The sequence below is a fragment of the Emys orbicularis genome, chromosome 14 (assembly GCF_028017835.1).
Source record: "Emys orbicularis isolate rEmyOrb1 chromosome 14, rEmyOrb1.hap1, whole genome shotgun sequence".
Classification (NCBI taxonomy): Eukaryota; Metazoa; Chordata; order Testudines; family Emydidae; genus Emys; species Emys orbicularis.
This window is the reverse complement of record NC_088696.1, coordinates 7,592,791-7,614,553: the sequence shown is the minus strand read 5'-3', so window position 1 is coordinate 7,614,553 and position 21,763 is coordinate 7,592,791. Positions and strand designations below refer to the sequence as shown.

General features: G+C 44.8%; 1 protein-coding gene across 1 annotated transcript; it reads left to right on the top strand.

The window, feature by feature from the left end:
- The first annotated feature begins 1,475 nt into the window (after window positions 1-1,475).
- MTHFSD (methenyltetrahydrofolate synthetase domain containing) lies at window positions 1,476-21,445 on the top strand. Its single transcript, XM_065416721.1, has 8 exons — window positions 1,476-1,559; window positions 2,185-2,288; window positions 3,990-4,103; window positions 4,891-5,004; window positions 8,753-8,843; window positions 9,539-9,651; window positions 10,373-10,498; window positions 20,918-21,445. The coding sequence occupies exons 1-8, from the start codon at window positions 1,532-1,534 to the stop codon at window positions 21,443-21,445; spliced, it is 1,218 nt and encodes a 405-aa protein (XP_065272793.1). The 5' UTR covers window positions 1,476-1,531.
- The last annotated feature ends 318 nt before the right edge of the window (window positions 21,446-21,763 follow it).

Here is a 21,763-nt window from a genome sequence, read left to right as displayed (position 1 = left end):
ATGGGATGACATTACTTACCATCTTGGCTAATAGCCATTCTCCATGAATGTATCTAGTTCTATTTTGGCCTTCACAACATTCCCTGATAACGAGTTCCACAGGTTGACTGTGCGTTGTGTGAAGAAGTAAACCTGAGTAAAAACGTCAAGATCAGGCTCAGAAATTAGTATTTTTATCAGATGCATAAATAAGTACAATGCTGTGTAAAGAAATCATGCAGCTAGATACATTTTATCCCCTGTGCACTTTAGTTGCACTGGGGTAATTGCAATTTAATTTTATGGAGTGTAAGAACATGCCTACTCTTCTCCCACCAAGGATTCGAGCCCAGACCCTTTCCCCACCTGCTATCATTTGCTGCTGTGAAGGCAGTTTTGCAGCTGAGTGCTGAATGTGAAATTGCTGTTACTTCACAGGGGCCAGAAATAAGAGAGGAAGGAAAACCTTGTGGTTGAGGTGCTGGGCTCGGAAGCAGGAGAGCTGGATTTGATTCCTGGCTTTGCCACAGATTTCCTGGGTGACATTGGGTAAACCACTTCCCACTCTTACAAGCATGTACTTAATATTCAGAGGACAACTGCAGTGTCGGGGTTTTAATCTCCCCATTGTTCACTTCCCCATCTGTGAAATGGGGATAATAACGCTTCCTTCCTCAGAGAGCTCATTGCCGGAAGCCGGGTTAGAGTCCTAGGCGAACCAAGAGTGAAAGAACTTTTAAAATCCAATTATTTGCTCTCATCTTGGTCAATGGCAATGGGTGATGCCAGCTTCTCTTTTTGTTTCACTATCCCCGCCCTGGGTATTGCTGACGCCCAGGTTTCATCCGCTGCAGGGGATGTATAGAGAGTGTCTCTATTTGTCTTTACCACAACTGCTTGGGAGTGGATTCCTTGCCCGGGTTTAGTGTTGCTAAGAGCTCCGTGTGATGCTCTTGCCATTGGGCACCTCGCAAATGCCCAGCTTTTGGCAAGGACATTTTGGCCCTCTTGGAGACACCCATAGGCGCCGGCCCGGAACTAGGGTGCTGCAGTGACAAACCCCCTGGCTTGAAGTGGATTCCATCATATACAGGGTTTACAGTTTGGTTCAGTGGCTCTCAGCCTCCCCACTATACACATTGTCCCAGCTCCCCTGGAGACACCCTTGGGCCAGTGGCTTGAGCAGAAGTGGGAGTGAGAAGACGAAGCGTCTATTCCCTGCCCTTGTGCAAGTCCCTTCAGCGGGGGTTCGCCTCCCACCCAGCCTGTGAGCTCTGCGGGGCGGGGGCTGGCTCTCCCGGGGGGTTGTGCAGCGCCGCGCGCTGGGGGGCTTCCAGGCGTCACTGCAACCAGCAGTCGGGTTGGTTATGGGCGGGGCGCTTCGCTGGAGAGCCAAGCCAGCCCCACCCCCTGCGGGTCGGTCCGTCGGGCTGAGGGTTCTCGTCCGCTCCCGGCCGCCGTAGTCCCTGCAGACACGTGGGGCCGCCAGCTGATGGGTACAGGAGGGCGGTACCGGGCAGACACACACGGCGCTTCCCGCTGCTCAGGGGACATGGAGGCGGGGGTGCGGCTGAGCGCTGGTGGGAACTGCCGGGAGTCCCCGGGGAGGGGCTTTCGGGGGGTGATAGCCCCAGGGCGAGGGAGACTAGACAAAGGGGAAATGGGTGCCCCCGTATTGAAGGGGAGGGAATTGTGCAGGGGCTCCGTCCCCACATTGATCGTGGAGGTCAGACCAGGGGGTGCAAAGCTTCTCAGTACCCTAATGCATAGACAACGAGGAGTCCTTGTGGCACCTTAGAGACGAACAAATTTATTTGGGCATAAGTTTTTGTGGGCTAGAACCCACTTCATCAGATGCACTGGGTTCTAACCCACGAAAGCTTATGTCCAAATAAATTTGGTAGTCTTAGGTGCCACAAGGACTCCTCGTTGTTTTTGCTGATACAGGCTAACACGGCTACCCCTCTGAAACCTGTCTAATGCATAGAGCACTTTGTGCAATTCAGCAATTTTCCTTCCCTGTGGAAATAACTGAAGTAGCTGAGATACGCAAGGGCAACTTTCACGGTGGCTGTCCAGTGTGTCCCCAACACTCTGTTACGGTGAAACTCTAACCTTTATCTCACTGGCCTGGCACTCTGCTGTATATTATATTAATTCATCCTTGCCTTGATTCTGCTGCTGCTCCTTATTGCCTTTTGTAAGGTGTCTCCAAATGGGATATCCGGACGAAGATCTGGGACTACATGGAAGCAAATAACCTGGCTGATTTCCCAAGACCAGTGCATCACCGGATCCCCAATTTCAAGGTATTGTGGTTTTTCAGAAATGAACAATATACATTCCTGTCATAAGCAAAACGAAACATTCTCTTGGCTGGAAACCCTTAAAAATGAAGTGGGTATGTTGCATTTATGAAATACAAATGGGTTATTCTGGTGTATATCAGTAATTGTTTGTCCATCATGCATCCCAACAGTCTGCACAATTAGTGAATAACCATAGCACCTGGGATGGATTGGGGGGGAAAAACATCAGATTGGCAAATATAACTGAAAAACTGGAGGGGTTTTGTACAGTTCTTATTCCTAAATACTGAATGGGATAATAATATCTTGCTCTTAAATAATGCTTTTTATCAGTAGATTTCAAAACACTTTACAAAGGAGGTCAGTATCATGACCCCATTTTACAGCTGGGGAAACTGAGGCACCGAGATGCCCTGCCCCAGGTCCTCCAGCAAGCCAGTGGTGGGGACAAGAATAGATTCCAGGTCCCCCGAATCCTAGTCCTGTGCTCTCTCCCCTAGGCCACACAGTCTATAATGTGCTGCTGAAATAGAGTTGTGTAAATAATGGCAGCCAGAGGTATGTAGAGGTAACTGGGCAGTGGTGGCTGAGCCATATTTTCTGCATAGGAAAGCTGCAGCCTTAATGCCCCCAGGTCACTGGGCAGGGAGAAACGAGAGTGTGGTCAGAAGTGGCACTTAATGTACCTATAAAATCTAGCATGTCCAGCACTAGCGTCAAAATGCACAAGGGCGTGGGGCCATGGCCGTTCTATCAGCCTGCCCAGTGACTTGTTGTTTTGATGTGCAGTCATTCTCAGGAAGCGGTGGCTGTAGCATTGCGTCTGCTTCCAGTGTTGGTATACTGAGTGAGAGGAAGCTCTTTCCATTCTCTAGTGCACCCGCACAGTGGATTTGGCCACTAAACATTAAGAGCTGTGTTACAACTCTGGCTACAGTTTTGCTCAGGGGAATAAGTAGGTGTAATGAGCCCCCGGGCTTCCTCGCATGGACTATCAGTATCATGGGTAGCAGTACAAGGGGGGAGAATGGCTGCCACCAAGCCACTGCTTCCCCTCCCATGCAGGTGGATGGAGAATGAGTGGGCAGGGAATGAACCCAAAGCACCAGCCTGTGCAGTTGAGTTGGTGCAGGGGGGAAGCAACTTCCCCAAGAAGAGGGCTGGTGTGGCTTTACTTCCTCCTGAAACAAGGGGACTGAGGCACAATTAAGTCCCTGCTCTGCTTCTGGGGTAGCATCGCTGGCGCTAGCCCTTACTTGGGGTGGACTACAAGGTGCCAGTTGAGTACCCGCTAGTGATTATCAATGGGAGCAAGAGTTGCAGGTACCCAACGAGTCCCATGAGGCACTTGGATTTTAGTCTGGGTGGTTATGAGTATTTGAGACATCACCAATTTAGCAAGAAATTCTTGGTCCAGCGGGTCAGCATTAGAAGTAGGGAATTAAATTGCATTGCTTGATGGAAGGTGGGAGTTGACTCTCTCGGATTTGGAAGGTTGTGAGCAGTCTGATGACATGCTGCTGTCTTATGAAAACAGGGTGCTTCGCATGCTGCAAGTAGGCTCCCAGGTTTACAGGAATTCAAAACTGCCAAGACCATTAAAATAAACCCTGATGCTCCGCAGAAGACTGCTCGCTTTCTAACCCTGGAAGTAAGTGCCGGTATTCCTTTTCCTTTTTAATGGCTGTTCCATTGATGCAGGGGTCTCACCAGGCTTGCCATGCTGTCCGAGAGCTTGACGTGTTCAAAAGAACAAGTGAGATTAAAGTGGACCCTGACAAACCACTAGAAGGAGTTCGGCTAGTGACCTTACAGGTAATTGAACCTCCCCTGAATGAGGGTGATGCAACCCCAAGTGCTTGAGCAGACCACGTTGTCCAAGGTTCTTGGCATTTATATGGCACCAGCCACATGAGAGCTTTACAAATAAGTGTTACAAATGGAGAAACTGAGGCACCTGGCAAGTCAGTGGGAGAGTTTGGAATAGAACTCAGGAAAACCAGCCCTCTGCTCTCACCATTAGATACTTTCCCTCCTGTATACACTAGCTGGTACATGACACTTTTCACTTTTCAGTATTCTCTGTATAGCTGTAAGTCTTCAGGGTACAGCTACTACAATAGCTGTGGGATAAAAATGCCTCTCATAAAGCCCCCATGGCTTTGTGTCATGTCGTGATACAGACTTGCAAACGCTTAAATAAATCCAGGTTGAATTGCATCCATAACATTAATGTAACATCTCTCAATATGCCCCATTTCACATTGACTGTCTGGATCAGCACGTGACGGAAACTAGATTCTTCCACTGTTGTTGTTGAGAATGATCTTACATTTAGATTAGTTCATCCAATGTCTTGTTCATCTTTGAAATAAATAATCTTCTCTGATTTCATTGTCTTGCTTATTAGATAGGATTCATTTGCAAGTATTAAGAATTATTTATTTGTACAAATGGTAATTCTGTATTTTTGCCCAGAGGAGCATTGGTCTTTGTGCTCAAACACATGGCAGTAAAGGATTTTTTTTTCTATATATTTAAAGAAAAATAAGCCTGTCCCCTAATTCTGGCGTGTAACTGTTGATGGTTTCTGTTATCACAGGCAAGGAAAACTTTGTTGGTTCCAACACCGCGACTGAGAACTGGGCTGTTTAATAAGATTGTCCCACCACCAGGAGCAACTAAAGAGATCCTGAGAATATGTGCAACCTCTCAAGTAGGTATCAGAAGTGGGGGGAACTATGTCAAAAGAGCAGAGCAGTGGCCTTACAGTTATGATTCTGGACTGAGGCTAGGGAGATCTTCACTGTGTAGCCTTGGACAAACCATTTCATCTTTGCGTGCCTCTGCTCCCGCTCTGTAAGAACAGAGATGATACTATTTCATTTCTGTCTTGTGTCTTTAGATTGTAAATTGCTCAGCGATGGGCTAGCTCTTGCTAGATGAATGTGTAATGAGCGCAGTTGGGCCCCAATCTCCAGACACAACCATAGCACAAATAAGAGAAAAGGCGAACCAAAATGTATTGTTGAGATTCAGAAAAGTATAGTGAACGTTTTTATCCTTGTTATTTTTCACTTTCATGCACTCCTCCACTCCCTGTTTGGGCCTGGGACTAACACACAGAAGACTATACTCACGGTAATGCCAGCCTAACCAGAAGCAGGACGTTTCAGGCCTGTTACCAAATAGCTGGTGCTCACAGGATTTCGGCCCTTGCTTTGCCTCCCCAAAAAGTGTGGATAAGCATCAACTTTTTGCATATTCATCTGAACCATACAACTATTTAGAGATGCACCATCGCTTTGCTCTTTGTTGTTTTGGATTTTCAGTGCAGAAATATTCATTCTCAATGGCTTTATTTACCTGGATCACCGCAAGAAAGTTTCAGAGGCTGTATTTACACACTTAAAAACCTCAGAGTCTGACATAGTGTTTCTGCCTTCTCTTGCACAGTTGAACTTTTGTGCTTAGAAAACCTAGAGGGGAGAGTATTTAATGTTTAAAACTGGTTGCTTAATCTGGGTAATAAAATGTTTATGGTGGTTCATACTTTTTTGGGGGGAGGGAGGGCGAGGTTAAAGGCAGATCTTTTACCCTTTTGACTCTTAAGGAAATGAACAAAAAGCATCCAAATTAACTAATTTCTGTCACTCAGTTGATGTGTGGGGAAAAAAAACAATTCTGAGTGGATCTTTTTTTGTTGTAAACTGTAAAGTGGTGCTTTGCTGCCCCCTAGTGTACAAATGTCATATTCCATAGCTGAGTGAGTATGCCACAGAATCCTGTATTATTTTACCTATTTCTAGAATTTAAAACAAAAATATAGCATTTTTCAATTAATTGGCCAATAATTTTAAATTTTTTAAATTTTAAGACCTCAATCCAAACACAGACTCCTACATATAATTGAGGGACTGAAAATGTGTGAAACTCTAAAGTGAGCGTCTCTGTTAAGAGTTCTCTTAAGACTGTTATTTTATTAAAACTGGTAAGAGTTGGAAGTTGTACTATATATCATTCAAAAGATAACTTTCTCTTGACCTGCTGCCCGGTCTCATATCTGACCTATGACCTTTCTATCACATCAGTGCTATTTTTCAGGCTGACAGGTGCTAGTGAATAAAGTCGTAATGTGTCTCATGCACCTTGCATTCACAGAATACAATACAAACAATCGTCAGCACACCTCTGGGGGATAGGCAAGTAAATATTATTCTCTCCATTTTACAGATGGAGAAACTCAGCCAAGAGTTGTTCTTCACTGGCCTTTTTTTATTCTAGGCTTTAAACATTTGTTTTTTATTGTGGGTGTCAAAGAACAAAAGTTTCTCACCTGGATCAGATGTGTGACAAGTGTCTGCCTTATCCTTTACAAACATGTGAATTACCTTGAGTTAATCTCAAAGTAAAAATATCTAACAAAGACAAAACTAAAGAAGTGAAACCCTCCCATTTTGAGTGCCTCCCATTTTTGGGTGTCCAGGTTGAGACACGTTGGATCTGATTTTCAGAGGTGCTGAGTATCTACAGCTCCAGAAATCTGTCTTGAACAAATGCTGTAGAGAGGAGGTGGTGGGGGGGGGGGGGAACTGTTCATTACATTTGGCAGTGACATGTACCTCCATACCCTAGCCTCTGAAGTAGAAGGGCTTGCTTCAGGTATTTCAGCTTGACATAATTACATCAGAGATCATAGAATATCAGGTTTGGAAGGGACCCCGGGAGGTCATCTAGTCCAACCCCCTGCTCAAAGCAGGACCAATCCCCAACTAAATCATCCCAGCCAGGGCTTTGTCAAGCCTGACCTTAAAAACCTTTAAGGAAGAAGATTTCACCACCTCCCTAGGTAACCCATTCCAGTGCTTCACCACCCTCCTAGTGAAAAAGTTTTTCCTAATATCCACCTTAAACCTCCGCCACTGCAACTTGAGACCATTACTCCTTGTTCTGTCATCTGCTACCACTGAGAACAGTCTAGATCCATCCTCTTTGGAACCCCCTTTCAGGTAGTTGAAAGCAGCTATCGAATCCCCCCTCATTCTTTTCTCCTGCAGACTAAACAATCCCAGTTCCCTCAGCCTCTCCTCATAAGTCATGTGCTCCAGACCCCTAATCATTTTTGTTGCCCTCCACTGGATTCTTTCCAAATTTTCCACATCATTCTTGTAGTGTGGGGCCCAAAACTGGACACAATACTCCAGATGAGGCCTCACCAATGTCGAATAGAGGGGAATGATCACGTCCCTCGATCTGCTGGCAATGCCCCTACTTATACAGCCCAAAATGCCGTTAGCCTTCTTGGCAACAAGGGCACACTATTGACTCATAGACATCAAAATGTGACAAGGAAGAAAAGTTCAGGAGAATATGTGGGTCATACTGGAGCATGCATTGAGGTGTGTAGAGACAGTCTGGCTAGTGGCTAATGCATAAGACAGGTAGCCAGGTGTTCCAGATTCTATCCTTGGCTCTGCTACAGACAGGCTTCTTGTATGACCTGGGAAAAATAGTTTAGAGTTTGTCTACACATAAAAGTTAATCCAGAATAAGGTAATGTGTGAATTGATAGCGAATTATCTATTCCTGATTAACTCTGGCCTACTTTACACTTAAAAATTAGATTGACCTGGCTTTGTCATTCAGGGCTGTGAACAGTTTCAATCCTGAGAGCTGTAGTTATGTGGACCTAATCCCCGACGGCGGAAGAATTGTTCTGTTGACCTAGCTATTGATGGATTAACTGCGTTGACTGAAAACTTCCTTCTGTCCACAGAGGACGTGTCCATGCTATGGTGCCAGAGCATAGGTGCAGCACCATAATTGTGCCGCTGTAGTGTAGACATGCCCTATGTGTGTGGACATCCTTATTCCAAATAAGACTGCATTATTCCACCTTAGTTAAAGCCACTTCTACATCTGCACCCACAATTAATCGGGACTAAATCCCCATGTAGACAAGCCTGTAATGTCTCTAAACTTCAGCTGTCCCATTTGTAAGCCGAAGTTAACACTTCCCTATTTCACAGATGTATTGTGAGGATTAATTTGTTAACAATTGTTAACGCACTTTGTGATCCTTCTGTGACTGGAGCGATGCATTACTCTTACGTGCCATCTGCCAAGATTTTCAAAAATAGGAGCCTGATGTTAGGTTTCAAATACAAATTTAGGCTGCTCAATAACTAGCTTGGTTTTCAGAAGTGCTGAAAAGCCACAGCTTCTATTGAAATATGCCAAAAGTGTCAACATTTTAGCAGAAAATATATTGCAGAATTCTAACTCGCTGGATGCTTGGAGAATAACTTCTAAGACTTCTGATAATTGGCTGTGTATGGGAAGGGACATTTCAGAGCTTGGTTATTTATTTGGTTTGAGCAAAAGAGGCTTGATTATTTTTAATGATGATTATGTTTTACTGAATTGGAAGTGAAACATCCTTAAAATCATGTTTTTCTTCTTAGGGGGTAAAGGATTACAGTGTGCCTATAGGTCTGGATGCAAAAGTCCAAGTGGACCTGGTTGTTGTAGGATCGGTCGCTGTTTCTGAAAAAGGTAGGGGTAAAGGTTGTTAGACATGTTAGAGTTGGGGAGGTTTTGGGGGATAGCAGGATATCAATTTCTCTGTCTTATATTTAAGGGTAATCCCTTTCCATGTGAAGCGTTGGTAGTCTCACTCCAGTTTCTGAAGGCTGGTGTCTACATTACAAAGATGCCATCACTATTTGTTCCCTCTGCTGGGAGTTTAATAGTGGAGTTACACCAGCCAATGTGTTGTATGTGCACAGTGCATCTTTAACAGGGTTCTTCTGGGTGCATTGTGTTTTCAGTTGAACGGTCACGAGGGCGGATCTTCTCTGCCTGTAGAGATGGTTCCTCCAGGACAAAGCAGAAGCTTGTTGGGTGAGGGGGGCAGCATAAAGGTCTTGCACTGCAGCTGCCCATTCTCCACCTATTTGGGGGGTGACCTCGGTATGGCAGCTGTACATGCAAGACCTTTCATCAGCATTACATTCACTTGCAAAAAAAAAGACAGTTCTCTCTTTCTGAAGCCTAAGCTGTCTTCTTCAGACTTGGGTTAACCGGTACCGACTCCTGAATCCAGCCTGGTGCAGATGGGCTCTCAGAATCGGTTCATGCCGGACATCTGTTGCCTTTTTACAAGCATTCTACTTAATTATTGCCATCTCTTGCACTCTGTTGCCCTCCAGTGTTAATTAACTAGCTTGCTTTTTATTGGTACATTTTAGGTTGGAGAATTGGGAAAGGGGAAGGTTTTGCAGATATGGAATACGCAATGATGATGTCAATGGGAGCCATCAGAGAGGACACCCCGGTAGTTACTATCGTGCATGACTGCCAGGTGAGCTGAAGAACCTCTGAAGGCGCATCTACAACCATTCAGTACCTTGCATTATAGGCGTGTATTGAGCAGCTGAGATTAGAACTGGATGGAATTTTTGGGACAAATTATTTGCCCCAAAATGCCGTTTCAGGATGAGTGAAACTATTTGGAAATTGAGGTCAAATTCGTCTGAATAAAAAATGAAGCAGTGGGTGGGGGAGGGAGGAGTCAAAGTCAAAACGCTTCGTTTCGACCTCTTCAGAAGGAGACATTTCAACTTTTCATTTCAAACCAACATTTTGTTTCAGAAATCTAGCTTGATGCCTTTAGAAAATTAAAATAAGGTAAAAGGCACCCCAAAACAAAGCAATAAACCAAAACAAAAATACTATTTCAGTTCGAATGAAACAATATTTTTTCAGTTTCTTATTTCAGCGAGGAAATCCCCAAAAATGTAAGCTTTGGATCAACCCCAAACAAATTTTTCAGTTCAGCCCCTGAACTGAAAAAAAATCAAGTAGTCACTCAGTTCCAGTTGTAACAGTTAAGTAGTTGCAGAGCAGGACTGACTTGGGTCTAGATCTGGGGTTGTTTCAGTGTAATCTGCTTATCTTGTCATCTTAAGTGAGAGATTTTTGGTATCTGGGAAGCTGTCTGGAATGAAACTTTCCATGCGAAGTCACAGTTCTGGTGGGGTTGTTTTAATTACTTACCAAATTTCTCTTCCCTCTGGTTGTAGGTGGTTGACATTGCAGAAGAGCTGCTTGATGACCATGATTTAACTGTGGATTACATCCTCACTCCAACAAGAACCATTAAAACAGGCTGCAAACGACCAAAACCACAAGGAATAATATGGCATAAGGTAGGCTACTTCCGCTGACGATGATTTATTGGTACCAAATGCTTGCTTCTGAAACTAATGATGTACCTTCTCCTTCTGTACATCATTAATCCTTCTGGAATGTGTATCCTCTGAATATCTATGAAAACTGCATCTCCAACTAACAAACACTGTATATAGCCAGTGTGAACATTCCCGTGGCCTCCCGATGGTGGTGATGAAATAAAAACAAGTAAAGAAAGTGGAATCAGGTTGCCGTCTGTTGTATTAGAAACACTAGGAAGGTGAGGGACATGTTTGGAAAATGGAAATGAGCAAAGACACTTTGTTTTCAGGTGTCTGTGTGGTTGTTGTAAATGATAGTGGCAAAAACGAGACATGCGTTTGCAGGTGAGGTGTCCTATCGTGTAGATTTCAGGTTGCGTCATATGGGGACAGATTCTCGGATGGCTTAAATTGTCATAGATCTGCTGAAGTCAGTAAAGCTATGACGACTGACAGCATCCGAGGATCTGCCCCACAGAGTACGGCTTGCCTCATGAATACTTGTTGAAGTGGATTCTGTTCCTTTTCATGAGACAATGCAGCAGGGAGAGCTTCATGCCATAAATCCAGAGTGGAGTGTCTGCCAGTCCATCTTCGCAGGAAAAATAAGTGTGTGTTTTATGAATTAGTGGTAGGGACGTTGGTTTTTGCATTGCTGCTAGTGGTTAAGTGTGGGATTTATTTTTAAAATAATATATAGATCGAGCTTGTTGAATAGTGCAGAAAGGGATTTCTAAATACTTTCGTGCATCAACATGATGAATCCACGCTGCTGGAGTTATTTTGGTTGGTTGCTAATTTGGATGATCACCACTTTTTTCACAGAGATGTTCACAAATCCAAACAGTTTCACAAATGTTCACACGAATGATTTTGTCTGAAAGTTCATATTGGAAAGGGCTTTATTTATAATCTGATTTTTATTGTTTTCCTCTTTAAAAGTCTTAAGTCCTCTGACCTGGAGAAGAGCTCTGTGTCACCTTGAAAGCTTGCTTCTCTCACCACCAGAAGTTGGTCCAATAAAAGAGATTACCTCACCCATCTTGTCTTTCTCAAGTCAGCAGAAACAACACCATATGCCTTAAGTGACAATTTGCACACGACAGATAATGAATAGCAAATTGTTGTTTGCATAAACTATCCAGGAAATACTTGTAAGAAATTAGTACTTTGGTAGAAGCCAGGATCAGTTGGCAAACACTTTGCAAACCAAAAAAAGGGCTAAACTTGTAAAGTAACTTATCTGCAATAAATAACTCCACCCACTCTCTTTATTTTTCTATCACGGAGGAGTATTCTAACCTGGTTGTGGGTGAGTTAACGAAAGCTCCTTTTGTGTTAGTGCGTTTCATAATTGAAATATTTCACGTGGAGATTTTCTTATACTCAAGCTCATTTAACGGAATTGTTTGAAGTCCCAGCTCTTGTGCCCCATCCATCTTGCCAGCATGGCTTTGATCACGTTCTCCCTTCATGTCGGAATTCAGCCTCAATAAATTACCTTGCTAACATTTCTCTCCACTTCCCTTCGCCAGCTAAATCTGCAAAGGTCTGGAGAAGACAAAATCTCTTGAAAAGTCCTTTAATCTTTGTGCTGCTTTTGACACTCTCACAGACGAGGTTAGTCTCTAGCTAACCTGTGTATCAAAATGGATGTGGTCTTTTCATTTCTTCTCTTTTCTTCACTTATCAGAGAGAGATTAAAGACCAGCCATATAACAGCACTTGGGACAAAGGCTTACCAGCACTTAAGGCACTTCCATCTGTTCACATTTGTAACTTGCTCAGACATATTTTACCAAACCATACTACTTCTATGCTGTGTCAGAAACCATTTTCTTTTCAATGGTGGTGTTCACACTTGGATGTGCTTACCTGTTTTCCCATAATTGATTTAGTTGGGGATTGGTCCTGCTTTGCGCAGGGGGTTGGACTAGATGACCTCCTGAGGTCCCTTCCAACCCTGATATTCTATGATCATTGCTTGATTTGACTGTATTATTACTGTTTGTGTCTCTTCTCTCATGTGTTAAGCATGGACTGTATAGTTTTCACCACATATTAACATACATCTATTAGGAATGTTTTCAGTAGAACGGCAATTAGTGCCTGATGCAAAGCCCAAGGAAGTCAGTGGAACTGACTCTCATTGACGTCAGTTGGCTTTGGATCAGGCCCTAATTCTACCAATTTTTTTTTTTCCTGTTTATTCATAACCGAAGAGCTAGAAGAAGGGGTGAGGGGGGAGTTTTAGTGTCTCTCTCTCTCTCTCTCTCACTCTCATTCTCACACACACACACACACACAGAACTCTTATGTATGCTGTGTCATAGAGGTTTGTTGTTTTTGAGGCAAAACAGAAAAGACGTGGGCCGAAATTTTCTAAGCTGGTGCTTGAATTTAGGCTTCTTGTCCATATTTGGGCACCTAAATAAAGGTGACCTGATTTTCAAAGGTGTTGAGCTCCCACAGCTCACATGGATTTCAGAGAGATTTTGGAGTGCTCATTTTCTCTGAAAATCAGGCCATTTTTAAGGCTCACTTTCTCAGGATACTGAACATCCTTCTCCCATTGACTCCCCACCTCCCAGGAGCGCTCAGCATCTTGCAGGAGCCAGCCCTTGTTTAGGAACCTAAATTGTAATAAGGACCCAACCTTGATAGTTTTGACCGGAGTCCCTGTCCTGAAGTGCTAACAACTGAGGTCAGATGGACTTGAAATGACACAGGAAAAGATTGCATTGGACATGGGGATGGTGGGACAAGAAGGGACTTGGAAGATATTGAAGACATACTGTACCCAAATGCTACTGCTTGTATAGTTGTACCACCTACGATTCAGTGGTGGTAATATTACCCTTCCCTAACACATCATCAGTACTGCGCTATTAAGACATGAATGAGAACCAAGATCCAGAGAGGGGAGAGGAATATTTAGATTGTTACCACGCTGAGGAACAGAAATCATCCATGTTTCTGGTACAGCTAAAGAATTAAAAGGACAACAGATTTCCAGGTTGTTAATTCATTGGGAACAAAGTAACATGTGTACTTGTTTTTGTCACCTTGTCATTATGGGTGTTTCCCTGTGAATAACTGCTACACACAGTGTCTCAGAGCTGGGAGGTCTAGTTAATCTGCAGGTCTTAAAACTACAGGATTTTGTTGTGGTTATTTAAGAGTTTGTCCATAAGCTCATGACTCCCAATCCTACATCCTTTTCTCCTCCTTCAAATCCTGGCTTTGCCATTGCATTCCTGTATCTCTGAGCAAAAATAAATTAGCCAAGAGGTAGTGGATAAAAGACTCATCTTCTAAACAGGATGTTTTGTCAATGGAATGTAGTTTGTGTATTTAGTAAGGGATGTCTGTGAGATGTGTAAATTGCCTTGTAACAAAAGTTCACCCTTCAGAAACGTGGCTTGCTCAAGCAAAGACAACAATGGCTTAAGGGTTTATATAAAGTAGGGTATTCCTGCTTGCAAACACTAGGCTACAGCTAAGCATTGCCCTGGGAGATGTCCTTAATTTGGTGAGAAGCTGTTAGGCGAGTAGCTGTTAGCAAACACCTCTGTTTTCAGCATTCATACACTGTGCGTGCTTTTAAAATTGAGAGGCAGGATGAGAAACGTATGCGTCAAACAATGCACACCACAAATATTAAAGTTAAATGCAATGCTCAAACAGGTTTCAGGGTTTCTTACCACTTTGATTATTGGAAAAGTGGAGGAAAAAGTAATGATTCAGAGCCTCACCTGCTGTAAATTGGCATTGCTCCATGAATGATACCAATTTATACCAGCTGAATACCTGGCCCAACAGATTTTCATCACAGCCTGCGTTCTGCAACATGGTTTGTGGTTGTGGCCAAGATATTTGTTGTAATGAAAAGAAATGTGTTGCATGCAAGGAAAACATAACGAAATGCTGGGATTGGTATCACAGAAATGATCATTCAATGTCTTTGAAAGACTTTTGGATCCTTTAGTAGTGCCTGACGGTATACAGTAGGTACAATATGGCTCAATTCTCCTCCACTTACACCAGTTTAACACTAATGTAGCATTATTCACTTCAAAGAAGCCACTTCTGACTTACACCAGTGTAAGTGTAAACAGAATCAGCCCTACACTGTCCTGTCTCTAGTGCTAAGTGCTCTAGAAATGCTGAGTCAGCAGTAACTTCTTGTCTAGCTCTATCTTTATACACAGGCCCTTTGGAAAACAATGGAAGCTGCTAGGAGCTGAGAAGTTTAGCCATGTGATTCAGGTGCTGACATGGGAGCTGATCCCTCTTGAAAACCTGGCAACTTATTTAAATGCCACAATGGGAGCTGTTAGCTCTTTTGAAAATCTAGCCCCGTGTCTCTAAGGAGAACCCTAAATGCATGAGGTAACATGCTTTTTCTGGTGGCAGCTGGGATCTGTGACTAGGTATTTGTCAGTTTTTGTCATAGTTCTTTGCATTTTACTTTAAAAAAAAAAAAAAAAAGCACAAAATAACCATAGTAATTAATATAATTATATATATTTGGGGTAGTGGAGGGGGAGATGAGAATAGTTAGCGCAAAAGAACAGCAATTTCATTCGGCTTTTTTAAAAACAGAAAAGATTTAGAACGTATTTATGCTTCTGTTGTTGAGAGTTTGAGAGAGAACCTGTGTCTACGCTACACACTTTTTAGCAACACAGCTGTGCTGCTAAAAAGCACGCAGTGTAGCCGCTGTTTGTCGGCGGGAGAGAGCTCTCCCGCCGACAAAAAACTTCCACCCTCAACAAGCGGTGGCAGCTTTGTCAGCAGGAGAGCGCTCCTGCCGACAAAGTGCTTTTCGTCAGTAAAACTTTTGTCCTTCGGGGGTGTGTTTTTTTTTAACACTCCTGAAGACAAAAGTTTTGCCGACGAAGTTCCAGTGTAGACAAAGCCTGACAGAAACAGCAAAAGGGTTCCTGCTAAAGAAACAAATTGTGGGGTTGGGGAGGGGGAACTTGGTATAAGGTTGGGGGCGAGAGGGAATGTAACTGAGGGCAGAAATAGCCCTATGATATGGGACAGCCTGCTTCTGAATCAGAAGTAAACAGTAATGTCAAATGGGCACATTGTAGGAAGTCGTCTCCCCACCACCCTCCTATCACTGGGAAGCTATGCTATAAAGGATGTGGGCCAGATTCTGATCCCAATGTGCACTGGTGTAACTCCGTCAGCACCAATGTAAAGGTCTGATCCTGCACCACTAAAGTCAATGAGCGTTTTGCCATTTGCTACAGTGGTGTAGGATGGAACCTAAATGAGATCAGACTCTAATTGAAGGACTTAATGCGTAAGGCTTTGGACAACACTTAGGTACCTTGTTGAACCAATGAAATGGCTAGAAACTGCTACTTACCCTGCTACAATTGCTGTGTGGTTCACTGATCTCCTTTGCTGAGTGTATTTTGGAATCGCATCCACAGCTATCAGTTGTATAGGTTTCTATGCATCAGCCACCTTTGCTTCCTTTTTTCCACTGCTAGATGTTAGCAGGTTTTGCGACCTCCAAAAGGGGAAGGGGTGGGGCATTGCTTGGTGCAATGTTATTCTTTCCATTTTCTAGTACCTTCAGAGGAATCTGTTTGGGCAGTTAGGGCCAGATCTACAAAGGTATTTAGGTGCCTAAAATTCCAGATAGGAATCTAATCGTATTAGGTGCTTCTGAAAATTCCATTAAACACTTAACTCCCATTGGAGTTCAGTGGGAGTTTGGCACCAACACATTTAATAGGCACTTAGCTGCATCCTTAGGCACCTAATTACTTTGTAAATCTGTCCCTTAGCAAAATTTACTGCTGGGGGAATTCTGTGCCAAAAAATTAAATTCTGCACACAATATTTTAAAATTCTGCATCTTTTATTTGTCAAAATAACACAATGTAATTATGCCAGTTTCAATTATTTTCGTAATTAATTTCAAAATATCTGTCCACAAGAATGTTTGTAACAATACAGACAACAAAAAAGATTGAGGAAATGTTTTTTGACAAATAGATTCCTTACTAGGCATATTTATACAGAACTTTGAGTAAGAAATCATTTAAGCTACAATATAAAAATGTATTTCCTGCACCCCTCGGAAGCAGTGCAAAGGCTTGGGGGAGTCAAGGGTAACGGAAGAGCTGAGGGAGAGAGAAGTAATTGCTGGAAAGTGAAAGTGGAGGGTTGTTGGGTGAGAGTGGGAGAAATATGGAACAGGTTTTTGGGGATGGGGGGTGGGGAGGGATTGTTAGGGGATGGGGAGCCTCCCTCATGCAGACCCTGGGAGAGGCTAGGGGTCAATCAGTCAGGCACATCTGCTCCTGTCCCCATGTGGCCCTGCACCCCACTCAGCCGTCCCCATCCCCATGTGGTCCTGCTTCCCCTGCCCCCTGTTCCCATATGGCCCTGCATTCACTACCCCCCATCCCCATGTCTCTGCACCCTCACTCCCATTCAGCCCCCGTTCCAGTCTGTCCCCTCACTAGTCCTTCTGAACACCACGGCCCCGGGGCCGGAGGAGCTGGTTCCCCTTCTTCCCCCTCCCCCTGCAGCTGGTGGCGCTCACTTTCCCCCAGCAGCTGGAAGAGCTGAATCCGCCCCCACGGGCCCAGGGCCAGAGGAGCTGGCATCTCCCGCCCTGGCCCGAGGAGTTCGCTCTCCTTGCCCCGGAACAGTTCTGTGCCCCCCCCCCCGACTGGAGGGGGTGACTGGGACCCTGCTTGCCCCCTTTTTTGCACGCCCATGATGCAGAGAGATCTCAGGTGAATAAATTATCACCATTTTACAGAGGGAGATTCAATGACTTACCCAGACCACCTACCGAGCCAGTGACCATCCAAGTAGAACCCAAGTCTCAGTTCTGTGCTTTAACCACTAGATGAGGCTGGGAAGTTCCTGCACGTGTCAAACCAGGAAATGGACAGCATGGAGGAGGAGACTGTACTTGGATTCCCTCCACTTCCAAACAAATCACTACAGCCCTCGAGACAAAAGCAGCTTTTGCATGATTATAATTAGCAACACGTCCTACTTCTTTGGTATTTTACAACAGAGCAAACAGCTTATTTCCCTTCTCCTCCCTAGCTGCCCAGCCGCTCCACAAATGGGTTTGTTGGATGCATACACTGAAACCCCAAACTGCCTCTTTTTCTTTTCTTTTTTTTTTTTTTTGGTGGAGGAGTTAGAAATTTTGGTTGCACTCCCCCTGAAGTGACCAGCAAGACTCCCATAGGATTAGGACTACATCCGTTGGGCAGATTGTGTTGCCCTGCTCCCATCATGGGCATGAAATGGGCAGCGGAACGAGGGTGGTTCTTTGGCATGGGCAGGGGTGGAGGGGTAGTAGGATATGGGGAGCCGTTGTTAGGTATACATCACCAGTAGGAAGGGTGGTTGGGGGGCAGGACAGGGTGGATTTTCAGCTATGAGCACTTGTCTCACTTACACTGGTGATAAGCTCATCTAGGAGATCTCAGTGTGAGATCTACTGGTGCAAGGGGGAAGCTGTAGGGAATACTCTATAGTGTCCATTGTACTAAGGTATGAGTACTACAGCCCAGTCACATGATGAATTCAGAATCCCAGGGTTCATTTGAAAAAGAAAGTTTCCCTCATGGAAACAAAGAGAAGCTTGAAAACCTCACCCGACTGTAACTGGTGCCTCCGGAGTTTGCAGTCAGCCAAGAGATATGAACTGCCCCATTTAATTTTAACTCTGAAACCTGTTGCCTCCCCCCACCCCCAAGGAGAGCTAGGGACATGTCAGAGCTGGGGGTTGGTCCTGGCAGCCGGCGGGGATGTCCCCTTTGGGGGGTATCCCCATGGCTCTGGATTGCTTTAATTTGGTCTTGTTCACAGAGTGTCCTGAAGGGCCTGGGAATTCTTTGCCCATCCCAGTGCCCATCCCATGTACGCAGGTTGTGTGAAGAGGTGAAGGTTTGCCCTTGGTAGTGTTGATCTTTCTAAATAAAGCTTCTGGATGTATGTTTTGAGCTAAGTTTGATTTTAGGGTGAAAAACTGTACAGTTGGTTCGTAATTGGCTGGGCTTGTTTCTGGGTACAGGAGCGATTAGTTATATGAGTGTAGAAAAATGTTTTTCCTGTTTGGTTTAACTAGCATAGAGCTTGCATTTCACATGGAAACTTGACAGAGGACAACAAATGTTCCTAATTGTTGGCCAGGAAAAACATAGTAAGATGGTTTCAGCCATTAGTCTAATGTCATATTGCCCGGCTCAGGGGAAGCTGCTGTCCGTTTCAGCAATCTGAAAGTATTTGGTGGAGAAAAATGCATCTCTCCAAGAATCAGCAGTCATAACTCATCAAAATATGAAAATGGCATGTACCTTTCAGAGTGCTAAGGCTCCCATGGAAACATGTACATCTCTGAACTGCCAGCTTGTGTTAGCTTCTAGAAGAATTACAGTACAGTAAAAAAAAAAAAGTTTACTTGTTAAGGGCCTGTAGCAAGGTCGAGACTCACCGGCGCGGCGCCTCTTGCTGGTCATCTGGGAATTAGCTCTTTTCCAGCCTCAGAGCGCCCTCTACTGGCCTGCCTCAAGCCCCCATGTCCCCCTCAGACCCCAGTGCCCTTTACCTTGGGGTTCTGCCCCAGCAGTACCCCCACACTCTGGGTCTCCCCTCCCTGGGGAACCCCCATCCCCTAAGCCCACTTTGCCTCAGTGTCTACTGCCAATTGTCAGCTAGCCCCCTCTCACTGGGGCAAACTGCAGTCCATAATGGCCACTCACCATCAGCAAGGGGGTTGGACCAGCTTCCTCTGCCCATCCCCGCGTTACACCTCTTTAGCCCCAGTAGCTGCCTTGGGCCTTTAACAAGACCTGCAGCCTGGGGAGTTGCCAGGCTGGAGCGCCTCTTGCCTTTCCCCAGCCCTGCTCCACTTCAGGTACCCTTTTCTCCCAGGCAGCTAGATCCTTCTCCCTCCAAGGCTGGAGAGAGACTGTCAGCTCCTGGCTCACAGCCCCTTTATAGGGCCAGCTGTGGACTGATTGGGCGTGGCCCCAGCTGTGGCTGCTTCCCCAATCAGCCTAGCCTTGTCCACCAGAGCGGGGTAACTGCCCCGCTACAGGGCCCAATTCCAGCACCTTTTACTCCCGACCCATGTGGGGCCAGAATGGAGGCAGCCTCGGTTTTAAACTAATTGTTCTCATTCTATCACTGGGTCATATATGAACTATTAGGCCGAAACAAGAGGAAACCAGGCCTGACTTTTGGCCTGAGCCTGAAAGTAAAACTCTTTGAGGTTCACAAACCTGAAATCCTGCGGAGGCATGTGCAAACACTGGCGAAACCTCTGCTGAATTGCCTCCCCTATACCCTAGTCGGGCCTTGGTGCCCCACCTGCTCTCATCTACCACCAGCAACTTCTTGGCAGCTGGCTGGCCCTTTTTCCCTTGAAGTTCGCTGAGGTGGAGTCAACAAGGTGCCCTGGCACCCCACTAATTTCGGGGGGCAGATCTCCTGGAAGGTAAACATCTTGCTTGTCCGCAACCTCATCAACAGCCAAGCAAGCAATGCCCCTTTTCCTTCCAGCTACTGCAATGGCTTTGCTACAGTTCAGAGGCTGAGAGCCCAGCCATGTTCTACAGTAACTAGGGAGTTCTTGAGTTTCCTATAAGTCGTGGGCTGCAGCCTAGGCCCTTTCATGGCCCAGACTGGTAGCATTCAGCAGTGAGAATAGGAGTCTTTCCTGGACCTCTGCTGATGAGGCTTATGATAACTGGGGCATGATGGAGAGAGAGCAGGCCTCTTTCTAAAGCCCAGCTGCCCCTAAAGATCCTGGCAGGGAAGGAGAAGACCATCCCCACCCCACTGACTTTGAGAGGGATCGGGAGAGGAAAACACGCGAGGCCACTCAGAGTGCAACAGAAAGGGGGCTGTGCCTGTGATGGGGAGAAATGATGGAAGGGAAATTTTGGGGGCAGGGCCAGGCGACTTGTCAAAGAAAAACGTTAACACAGTTTCGGCCAATTTCCATGAGGGAAGCATGGGGGATGCAGTCCGTGTTAGATTTTTAACACACATAATATACGTCATATGCAGAATCTTGTATTGATGCAACATTAAGGTTGCAAATCCGAGCATGCACAAGTCAGCAAATTCCAAAGTCCAGTAGCTCTGGGTTGGTTGGTTATTTTCTGCTGGATCTGCATTGTGCAGCCTGCATAGTGACTAGTGTTTTTTGTTGCCCTGCCACGTATGTTTATGGAGTAACTTCAGAAGTCAGCCACACAGTTAGTAAAGTTTGTTGAATGCTCTGGGCACTTTGAAGAATGATGACAAAACGAGATCAGAGTCTGATCTGACCTTATATGTTGGGTTAATTAAAAAAACCCACCCTCAAACTTGTTTCTGTTAATTTTTTAGATCAGCTACGAGATGCTGGAAAGAATCCCAATCCTAAAGAATCTTCGCTATAGAGAGAAGCAGGGAGGCAAAGATGTTATCCTGAAAGACGAACATCCAGACTTTCCAAACGCCAGGAAACCAGCAGACTCCGATGAAAATGCCAAGACTGGAAATACAAAACTGCAAACTGAGTCCACCTCGGCCCAAATTGGACAGCATCATGTTGGAAATGATTCTTTAAGTACCAAATCAGAGACACATGGTGCACTCACCACTGTCTATGTAGGTAATATACCTCCAGGCACAAGAGTGAGTGAGTTAAAAAGTGCTTTACGAGAATTCCATGCATCCCCGTTGCGGCTCAGTTGGCAGGGAGCACAGGGCTGGGCTTTTCTTGATTACACGGATAAAATGACTGCTGAGAGTGTTGTATCCTCTTTGAAAGGCTTAAGCCTCAGGGGTCAGACTTTGCGAGTTGAGATGGCCAAGAACCAGAGAAACAAAGGGCAAGTAGAAATCAATGGACAGAGAAACAAGTATGAATAGAAAACAATAGGTATATCTTCATTGCTCATCAAGAATCCAACCTAGTTTTTCAAGGATCTCAGCACAGTCTCTAACTTTGTGGACTAAACAGTATCCAACAATAGAAATTAAAAGCCAGCTTTTCTAGCAGATTAGGCATGCAGTTGCACAGCTGATTTGCTGACTGTTTCTACAAATGTTCATGCAAATCAAGTATTTGCCTATGCAGATGACAAATTGGCCCTTTCGGCATACAGTTACTCAGTTTATGTCTTCAGTTGCCAGTAGTTGTGGTGCACTAGATAGGTGTGTCATTGTACACACATACACATTCGTTTG

Coding starts and splice junctions, on each gene's coding strand:
- MTHFSD (XM_065416721.1), top strand. CDS start 1,532: ATGGAGGCGGGGGTGCGGCTGAGCGCTG. Junction 5,005..8,752: donor GAATATGTGCAACCTCTCAA/GTAGGTATCAGA, acceptor TTTTCTTCTTAG/GGGGTAAAGGATTACAGTGT. Junction 10,499..20,917: donor AAGGAATAATATGGCATAAG/GTAGGCTACTTC, acceptor TTAATTTTTTAG/ATCAGCTACGAGATGCTGGA.